The 10387-nt window shown below is 39.9% G+C and overlaps 2 protein-coding genes across 7 annotated transcripts in view; one reads left to right on the forward strand and one right to left on the reverse strand.

Moving 5' to 3' along the window:
* Positions 1-559, reverse strand: part of LOC111874164 (E3 ubiquitin-protein ligase RNF38) — a 56664-nt gene extending 56105 nt beyond the window's left edge. Inside the window, exon 1 of one of the 3 annotated variants that reach the window (XM_023869414.1) lies at positions 486-559. The gene's annotated coding sequence lies outside the window, so the exon portion shown is untranslated. Of the gene's footprint in view, positions 1-316; positions 425-469 lie in introns of those variants that run through there. The other 2 variants (XM_023869415.1, XM_033755344.1) reach the window with 2 other exon arrangements.
* Positions 560-599: 40 nt separating this feature from the next.
* Positions 600-10387, forward strand: part of LOC111874166 (WD repeat-containing protein 34) — a 13718-nt gene continuing 3930 nt past the window's right edge. For 3 of the 4 annotated variants that reach the window (XM_023869424.2, XM_023869421.2, XM_023869422.2), the window contains exons 1-9: positions 600-775; positions 1182-1266; positions 2185-2409; positions 3145-3266; positions 3675-3787; positions 5186-5405; positions 6396-6595; positions 7456-7613; positions 9696-9904. In XM_023869424.2, the coding sequence (XP_023725192.1) occupies positions 717-775; positions 1182-1266; positions 2185-2409; positions 3145-3266; positions 3675-3787; positions 5186-5405; positions 6396-6595; positions 7456-7613; positions 9696-9904 (1391 nt within the window). In that variant the 5' untranslated portion in view covers positions 600-716. The remainder of the gene's footprint in view (positions 776-1181; positions 1267-2184; positions 2410-3144; positions 3267-3674; positions 3788-5185; positions 5406-6395; positions 6596-7455; positions 7614-9695; positions 9905-10387) is intronic. The other variant, XM_023869423.2, reaches the window with a different exon arrangement.

Here is a 10387-nt window from a genome sequence, read left to right on the forward strand (position 1 = left end):
ATAGCTCAAGCGGTTAGTCACCGGCTCCCCACCTTGGCGGCCCGGTTCGATCAAGTGGGATTTGTGGTGGACAAAGTGGCGCTGGGGCGAGTTTTCTCCGAGTACTTCGGTTTCCCCTGCCAATCTTCATTCCACCAATTGCTCCACAATCACCCTCACCTATCATCTGGGGCTGGTATATTAGGGCAGAAGTGGCCGCAGTACAAGGGACTTAGTCCAACCTCACTAGCATTAAAAAAAATCATCTTGGTATATATATATATAAGTTTAGCACCTTATGCTGTATGATTTGATAGCTTGAGTAATAAATACACACCATTTCTATAAAATTACAATAAATGACGAACACCATAACCTACTACTGTAAGGACTATTCTCGCTGACCAGAACAGACCACATACACCACAGGCACACACCGTCCAACATTTCCCAACAAATACGACTGTTAGCGGGACTGTTCGTTACTTACAGATAATACTCCTTACCGCTCTTTACTGCTTTTCATGGCCTGCAGAGGCTGCAGAAGCTGCAGAACGACTTATGTCGAAATGAAATCAGAGCCACCTATGTAAATAAAGCAATTACTGTTGCTATGACAACACGACAAAACAAACGTCACAAATACTTACAGACGTTGGTGTTTATTTAGAATAGCAATTTGGACAGATGTGTTTGCTGTGACTACCGAAAGACGGAATATATTTAATGGGCGAAACATGTTTTCTGATGAATCCTTTGACGCCGTTGGGTTTCCATCATGTTGGAAAACAGAGAGGTACAGTTTCTGCGTTCGTCACTTCTGCGAATTATAGGTTATGGATTGCATCTTTGTTGGATACACAGGTGTCCAACCGTTTTCAGTGCCTTTTCTCGGACAAAAAGCTGCCTTCTAACACCTAATGCCCTTGTATTTTAATGGTTTCGATATGTTACATTGAAATAAAATGCTTCTTCAAATAAATTGTTGTATGTAATGATCTCCTGAAACGCTGTTAACTGGACTACACAAGGTTATAACTGATAAGACAGTAATCTTCATAATCACTTCATTAGAACCTCAAATTCCAACACAAAGACTGTAATATTTACGTTGTTTGATCATTTATGGAAATATGAATTTGTACCTATAGTTGAGCAAGTCCTAAATCCAGTGCCACAACTTACCAAACTGTGTATTTTAGGGAACTACAGGATGAAGGAATTCAGACAACAGTCACTTCATACAGTGAACAGGAATCACAGTCCTCAGTCTCCAAATGTGTTGAGGTATCAGAATTTAATTACTCTTTCACTGAGTTTAGTAATTAATTCTTTGTACAATCAAATGCAGTAGAATGTTATATTAATCTTATATTAAGAGAGTGCAGAAAACAGTACCATGTTCTCGTATGCCATAACATATAAACTGTGAACAACTGGCTGCAAAACATGAAAAATTTGAATGTCTGCAGTCTGATCCATCACTCTCAAACAAATAGGCATTCTGCTTCCAAATGCATAGACAGAAGGCTTTATTATAATTCACATGTATTTAAATTACAATAAAACATGTTTAATATATTTTTATTTGTCATGTGTATATGTCATAATGCTTGCAGTTTACCATTTTTAGTCCAAAACATCTATGTACAGGTACACGTCACTATATGCATATCTGAAAAATATGATTTGACTCTAATGCACAAGAGTAATTTAGGCTGAGAGAGGTGAGAAGCGGGAATAGAATATTGTGTGATTGACATGTTTGATTAATGCAATTTCCCCCTCCCTGTACCTAGGTATGACTGAGACTTTATGTTGCTACATTCATATTCCACCCTTAAAGTCTTTCTAACACAGATTTACCTGATGTGCCACTGGATGAGGGTTTACTCTTAGGTAAAGCTATCCCTGTAAGAGACTGTGGAGGTCCATAGGGTTGTGAGACATTGTGACCCCCACATCTTCTACACAGTTGGCCCACAGATGGTGGTAAGTTTGTCAGCCTTACGTGCTGGCTGTCCTTTACCCCCCAGGAAGATTCGTGGTACTCATTTCTGCTAGAGGCTGAGTTGACCCCAGGGCCATAGTGCAGCTTGAAGGATTAGGTAAATTGAAAACAATCCACCTCATTGGGACTCAGCCAACTATGCTACTGCATGCTCCCAAGGCTTTACTGTATATGTTTATATTTACTGGTTCCAGACACAGACAGACAATGTACAACCAGAACTGATGATGGCTGAAAATGTAGATTATGACAAACTAGCTGCTTTCCTCAGTTGTATCTGCCCTAAAGTGATAACAGAGCTTGACAAGATGAGCAGAAGCCGAGCATTTGATGGATACGAGCCAATAGAAGATGACGCTGATGGTGGCGTCAGGAAGCTGCATACCCTACAAGTACCCAACATCACTTCCCAGAGTAAGGTATTGACATGTGTGATGTTTATTTCTGTAATTTAGATGACCCCCCCTCCTCCTGACTCATAATAAGGTATATGAGATAATGAAGGATATTTGAATGATGGGAAGGACTGCTGCTTCCACCACTTTCCTTTTCTGCTCATCATTCAAATACCCTTCATTACCACTGCTGCTACTTCTACCACCACAACCTCCTCCTCTCCCTCTTCTGATTCTTTTTTCTTCTTTTGATACAGTTTGTTTTAAATGGATTGATGGACATGATGCCTCGAATCACTTTTCTTCCCACAGTCTTTCCTTTTCAGTCTGTCAGATCTTTCTTCTTTCTTGCTGAATTCAAACACCTGGCTGAACCATCTGTTCTATGTCATCCCATAAGACTCATCCCTTTAAATTTTTATTCTAATACTTTCCACAGGATCCTTGTTCTAGTCACTCTTCTTAAACAGTCAAAGTATTATAATTATTTTGTATCTGACTCTATCAAGAAATTATATAATTCCAGCATCCCCAAACCATTCATAATTTTATCCCTTCTTGTTTTTCTTCAGTAATAACTTAAAAATTTGATGTCAGTTTCTTGAATTTTGCTTATGTTTCTCTTTGTAATGGTCCATGTTTTGATGTTATATGTTAACTTTGAACTACCATTGTAGAGTTCTTTCTGGGTTTGAACTAGAAAGTCTGTTACGTAATAATGTTATGCTTTGTTCCGCAAAGAGACTGAATCTGTTACAGATGAAAGTAAGCAGTTTGTCCTGGAGTTGCACTGGTGCTGTGGTAGCATTTGCTTGCAGCCATTCGGAACATGAGAGCTGGTGTGATCACTCAGGCAATGTTCATCTGTTTAACATTAACAGGTAAAGCAATGAAGTTGCCCTCAAGAACACAGATGATATGCAATACAGTTAGTTTCTAGAAATTCAATGATGTTTTGGAGGAACGTACTGCCTCCATCTTCGGGATTGAAGAGTAAGCCAGGCAATCAGAGTGGTGAACATCTACTGGACTACATGATGTCACATCCCAGAAGACAATACTCTTCATAGTTATTGCCTTGAGAACCTCAAATCTGACAATAATATAATTCGTTAGTTAAATAACATTGTTTCCACAAGACTGTTAATTGTAAGTGTGGAGATAGGAGAAATGTGCAAATCTGAGTATATTAATATGGCTTTGTCCAAAATTTGACTTGGATCAAGGAGGTACTGCACCTGATTTTTCTTGGTAAAGCAGTAATGTCACATAATGGTGTATTTGTGCAGGCAGGACTTCTCAGATTCAGCACCAAGCAAGACACTGGAGACCAGGTCATGTGTCACAAGCCTAAGTGCTCATCCCTACGAACCTTCCATCTTAGCAGCAGGAACATTTAGTGGTGTGTAATAGATGTTACTTCTGTTCTGTACGTATGGACATATGACAGGCCTGTTTGAGAGAAGGAACTATAAATAAAGTGAATATCAAAGCTCAAGCATTTTTAGTGCTGTATTCATTCAGATAAGCTCACAAACATACCTAAGCTCTTACATAATATAAACCTTCAATTAAACATTAATTCATCAATTAACTAAATAATGTTTATCATAGATTTGAAAGGATTCTGACGATGGTGTATACTGTACTTCTTGTGCCTTATTTTGGACTTCACCCATCGTCTGGTATGTAAAAGACAAAAAACCACGACGTTTCGGAGACTGGATCTGTCTCCATCTTCAGGTGGATAGGGAAGGATAAACCTACTCAGTTGGGGCCCTTTGAAAGACAAAAAACCACGACGTTTCGGAGACTGGATCTGTCTCCGAAACGTCGTGGTTTTTTGTCTTTTACGTACCAGACGATGGGTGAAGTCCAAAATAAGCCAAAAGAAGTATAATGTTTATCATGTTTTGGAACAGTCACAGTCTCACTGTTGGCATGTCTAGTCCACCATTGCTTCACTCTGTCTCCCCCTCCTCTTTCTTGCACTGAATTGACTTGTAATTCACAGCATTCCACATGTAACTGGGTAGCTGGGATAGTGCAGTTGGTATAGGGACTGGGTATGGGCTGGATGACCGAGAGGATGGAGTTCGAGTCCTGGTAGGGCCCAGTATTTTCTCTTCTCCATGTCATCCAGATCGGCTCTGGGGTTCACCCAACCTCTTATCCAATGGGTACTGGGGGCTCTTTCCTTGAGGGTAAAGCGGCTGTGGCGTGAAGCTGACCGCTCACCTCCAGCTAGTGCCGAGGTCAAGAAAATGTGGATCTATACATCCACTCCCCCCATATGCCTTCATGGTGTAGTACTTAATTAGTTAAGCACAGGGACAACTTTACCTTTATCTTTTAACACTTGTGACTGTTGTATGCTTCTTCTTCACTCACAGACTGTCAAACTTCTCAACAAATCTTAAAGTTTTTCTCCAAGCATCTTGTGGGTTCCTACTAGTTCTCAGCCATTGGTATGGGCTGGGTGGCTCGTAAAGAATCCTTAAGCTGATATGGGGGGATAGGAGTTTAAAAATATTGAGAGGTAGACGTGTATGTATACACCCCCACAACAATATTTATATACATACAGACCAATAAATTCAAGTGGAATAGACATGATACACTGAAACAAGGGACTTCTCCCATGTTTATGACCTACTACATAACTTCCATTCATGCAGTGTATTGACACTTAAAGTCTGTTGTTATGGTGACCTGAAATTGTCTAATGACAATGATAAAGCTCACATCAGAGGAAGAAATGGGACAATTTAAAATTTGAATACCTTTGATACAATTGCAGGAGAGGTTCTAATATGGAATCTACAAAAAGATGATGATTGTCTGATCAGTTCCTCTGCCAATGTGCCTGGTGCTCACAGAGATGCTGTGAGCCAAGTGTCCTGGGTTCGCAACCTGGACCCTACTCAGCAGTGGCCTGTACTTGTTTCGGCAGGTCATGATGGTCGTGTGCTGGTGTGGCAGATAGGTACTCACTCAGGAACCATCCAGCTGCGTGAAGGGTAAGAAACATATGTACAATTTTTTTTTATAGTTTATGATTAAAAATAATTAATGAAAATGATGTAGCTGTTAATTTTTTGTAGTGCTCCTTTTATTTTTTGTATTTATCTTTGATTCGGTATGGACGGAAAATGCTAAGCAAAATTGTTTGGCTTTCTATATTCTCTAAATTTGACATATTCCTGAAACTGTTAGTTGCAAGATGTGAGATCCTCATAGCGGTGACTATGAGGAATACTGACTTCTGCAGAGCTCTGATTGCTTGGCTTACTCTTCATCCCTGAAGACTAAGGCATTTCATCCTTCTGAAACATCAGTAAATTTCCACCAGACTATATATATCATCACATCCCAGAAGATAGTATTTTTCAGACAATTACACATTTGATCTGATTGCATTTGATCATCAGTTTGAATGCTAGCCAGTTCATGAATGTATGTGCGTTGGTGTTGTGCATCTTTGCTAGTATTTTATTTATTTATTTGTAATTTATTTCACAATGCTGTCAGTTACTCAGAGTATATAGCATTGAATAATTAGATGACAGTCCATAACAAATTGGAAAGGACATGGAAGGAAAGTCATAGCCTAATTTGAGGTACTATCCCAGCATTTTTCTTTGAGGGGCTGAGGGAATTCACAGGAAGCCTGAAGCAGGCTGGTTGGTCTCCAGACTGAGATTTCAACCTGTGTTGACATTTTACATATTTACATCAAACTAGTTAATTCATAGAGATTCTGACTCACGTCTGGTTCAAATCTGGGATTCAGCTATCTTGAATGAGGATTTCCCAGGAAATGTTGGGATAGTGCCTAAAATTAGGTCATGACCCCTCCCTTCCTTCTACATTATTAAAACATAAATAACATGAACTTCAGAATATCTATGCCAACAAGGCTATGTCATGACTGCTTTCAGAAGTCAGTATGTGGGGAATGTAAATTTAATTAGTTATGTCACAGCTAACAATATTCTTTTTTTGGTTAGGTTTGTCATCCTGCTGGAACACATAAAGTACACAGGTCCAGGAAAATCAGTGCCTTCACCAGTAGGTGGTGCTGGTATTGACATGGAACTGGGTGTCACATGTTTCAGTTTCACTGCGCAAGACTTGACTACGTTCGTGGTTGGGGTGGATGGTGGTGGCCTATTGCTGTGTTCCACCGTTGCAGCCAAACCTGCACCAGGTTGTTTGAGTTCTGTTGACATCAGAGAGAGGCATATGGTACCTTTAGGAATATTAAACCCCAGAATTTTAGGAAAACGCCCATTTTATCATCACAGTAAGATGTATACACATTTTAGGCAGTATTTTCCACGAAATAAAAGAGGGATAATTCAGTTATAGCGACTGGGTTACAGACTGGACATCTGATGAATTGGTGTTCAATTCCTGGCAAGGGAAAGAGATTTTCTTTTCTTCAATGTTCATATTAGGTCTGCAACTCCCCTGCCTCCTATCCACTGAATACTGAGGGCTCTTCTCTGAGTTTCAAGTAGCTGGAGATTGAAGTTGATCACTCATGTCCATCTAGTGCCAAGTTAATGTGTGGAGCTATACCTCCACTTCCCATGTCTTCATGGTATGATGCTTAATTAAGCACAAAAAATGACTTTACTTTTCACCTTTCTTTTCCGGGAACAAACATGCATCTTGTATTCTAAAATACATGGTAGTAATAAAGTATTAAGAAGTATCAGAAGAACATTGCATTTTCAGGGGATGCAATTTAGGGTTCTAAAAGATCTTAATATGATTAGTAGCACTAACAGATAAATCACCATCTCTAAGACTGCTGGTCATGATTTTTCAATGGATTGCTGACCCATAACCGTTTTTGATGGGACAAGAAAGATTAAATAAGTGGGGGGTGCCAAATGTGAGGAGCCAGGATAGCTCAGTCAGTATAGTGACTAGACTACGAGCTGGATAATTGAGGAACAAGTTATTTTACCATCTTGCAGTTCTTTGGGTTTTATGGGCAGGCCAATGTGTGCTGACCTGGCACTTTATGTGATTATAATGATGGCAAATCATATTCTTGAGTTTCAGTGCACTCAGAAGTGCCCCTGAAGGATCCAGTGCTAAATGCATTTGAGAAGCACCAGGGTGCGGTCACATGCATCCAGTGCTCACTGCATCACAAGAATATGTTTATTTCCTGTGGGACTGACAGTGAAATTCGTATCTACCACACAGAACAGGTTTGTTACTGAAGAGACATACATACTGAAAATGCATGTACCATATGGGAATAAAATGAATTTAATTCATATTAAATTTATTACATAATTAATTAATGGGGGAATAAACTTCAACACTGATTCTGTCTGATATGACATCGTTTTAAGCAGTAAGTGAATCTGACAATTGAATGCTTTCTCATTTACATCACTTTAGCATACAAGAACTTCACTGTTTAAAACTATTATTTTTTACTTTGTTTTTGTTCTTCATCGAAGTTTGTTAAAGTCACTATAGTTTGGAAATTGGTTTACTCGTATTTCCATATTCAACAAACTTCAGGAAGTCAAGTATAAAAATTATTTTTCCCTAAGTCCATGTGCAGGAGGTAACTTGAAATTATTCCAGCCTATCAACCTATTCCAGCCTATTCCGCAGATCAGCTGGCAAGAACAGGATCTGAACAGCCATTCATAGGACCTGAACCAGCTTGTGGCCTCTCAGTAGGAGAGTATTGCAATGAATGAAACCGCAGATCAGCTGGCAAGAACAGGACCTGAACCAGCTTGCGGCATCTCAGTAGGAGAGTATTGCAGGGAATGAAACCGCAGATCAGCTGGCAAGAACAGGGTCTGAACAGCCGTTCATTGGACCTGAACCAGCTTGCGGCATTTCAATTGGAGTTGCCAAGAAAGTAATCAGGGACTGGACTAACAGAAATCACAAAAAAATACTGGGAATCCACAGTTGGACTCAAACAGGCAAAGGGTTTTATAGCAGGACCCTCTGCCAGAAGAACGAAGGACCTGTTGAGATTAAACAGAGATGAACTAAGATGGGTGGTAGGATTACTTACTGGACACTGCCACCTAAAAGGGCACCTTTCCAAACTGGGACTGACAGATAACCCAACTTGTGAAAGGTGCCTACAAGAAGACGAATCAGCCACACACATCCTGTGTCATTGTGAGGCCATAGCTTATTTAAGATTTTGTCACCTGGGTCAGTTTTTATGGAACCAAGTGGCTTTTATGCCACCCCCATAAGCAGGATCCTACACTTTATTAAAAATGTAGGATTAATAAAGGGCTAATCCGAGGGGAAGCACAATAGATCATTAATGATCACAGTGCGGGGGCTGGTTTTTATGGCTCACCCCTAACATACATATATACATACATACATGCAAGCATGAAAAGGAATTTTTTACTTATAAGAACCACATTTCAGAAATGGGTTCTATTTCCTTCTTCTGATGGACATAAAATGAAAATAGTTCCTAGTCTGTTGATTTCCAAGGTAGAGCTATCATCACATTCTGTTCACCTGAAGATGGAAATCGCAGTCGTTTCTGAAACATCACTCTAATATGAATGTAAATATGACAATGGATAAAGTACAAGAGAATAGCCTTAAATATTTCCTTCTACAGTCGTCACTAACTTTAAATTTAAGCCAATTCTAAGGGTTCTCACAATGAGTATTACACTCAGAACTACTAAGTTTCTGGACTTTGTCCATCTTCTAGTGTCACAAAAGAACACGTTCTGTGAACTGGATCTGTTGCCACCCTCAGGAGAAATGGCAGGGAGAAACCTACTTAGTTGGGCCCATTAGAAAGAGGTCTGGAGTTCTATCTTCTGAGATGTAATATTGTATAACTAGTGTGAAGCAGGCAACAAGCACAGCTCTTCTTGCTACCTGCATCATGCTGGTTTCTTGCTTGGCATATTCGACACTGAAAATGGAGGTGACATGGTACTCCAAAACGTTGGTTGACTTTGAACGGATTACACAGCATTATATCCCAAAAGATATAACTTTTCATAACCATTGCTACACGAACTCAAATCCTTCATGACTGATTTGCTGTCTTTGAATTACCACTTTCTATTGGACTCAATTCAGCAGGTCATTCTCCAGCCTTTAACTTGAGGATGGGAATAAATATTTTCTTTCTAAAATATTGTGTCCTTTCAGGTTACTAGATGATGGAAAATCTTTTATGAACTCAGTAATCCAAAATTTTAAATTCAGTGTAAAGATTATTGCTTTAATACTATATAATTATGTATCCGGTACTGACCATCAGTATTTTGTAGGTAACTCCGGTCCAGATCATCTATGTGGAGGGAGGTGTGGTGGGTCTGGAATGGAGCCTGGCACATCCAGACTTGTTTGCTGCATGGGGCACCATCTCCGGCTGTGTTGATTTCTACAATTTGTGGACTGGCAAGGTCATTCCTTCATTGAAACTTCCTGCTTTTGACAAACCTACGCTGATTTCCATTGTGCGCTCCAACCCTCACAGGTTTGTACCCATCTCTTCCAAGTAAGATAAAGTTGTCTGTATGCTTAAGCAAGCACCAAAGCATGAAAATGTATGGGGAACTATGGCTCTACAGACCTTGTGGACCTTGGGCCGCTTTTTCAGTTTTTTAATCCTATACACAGTTGGTATGACTCCTTGGATTGGAGATCAGCCCATTGCAAGGCTGCTATCTACACACAGAACAGCATAAACAGAATAAACACACAAAGACATCCATGCCTAAAGTGGGATTGGAACTCACGATCCCAGTGCTCGAGTGGGTGAAGACGGTTCATGTCTTAGACCATGCAGCCACTGTGATTGGCACTAGACATATACAGGGTGTCCCAGGAGGAATGGACCAAACTTCGGGAGGGTGTTCCTTATGTTAAAGTATGCCGATATAACCCAAAACACCTATGTCCAAAGTTGAACGGTTACGGAGATAATGGCCAGAGAAGTGTCAAACTTTGACCGGGGTTA

The sequence above is a fragment of the Cryptotermes secundus genome, unplaced genomic scaffold, assembly GCF_002891405.2.
Source record: "Cryptotermes secundus unplaced genomic scaffold, Csec_1.0 scaffold26, whole genome shotgun sequence".
NCBI classification, from domain to species: Eukaryota; Metazoa; Arthropoda; class Insecta; order Blattodea; family Kalotermitidae; genus Cryptotermes; species Cryptotermes secundus.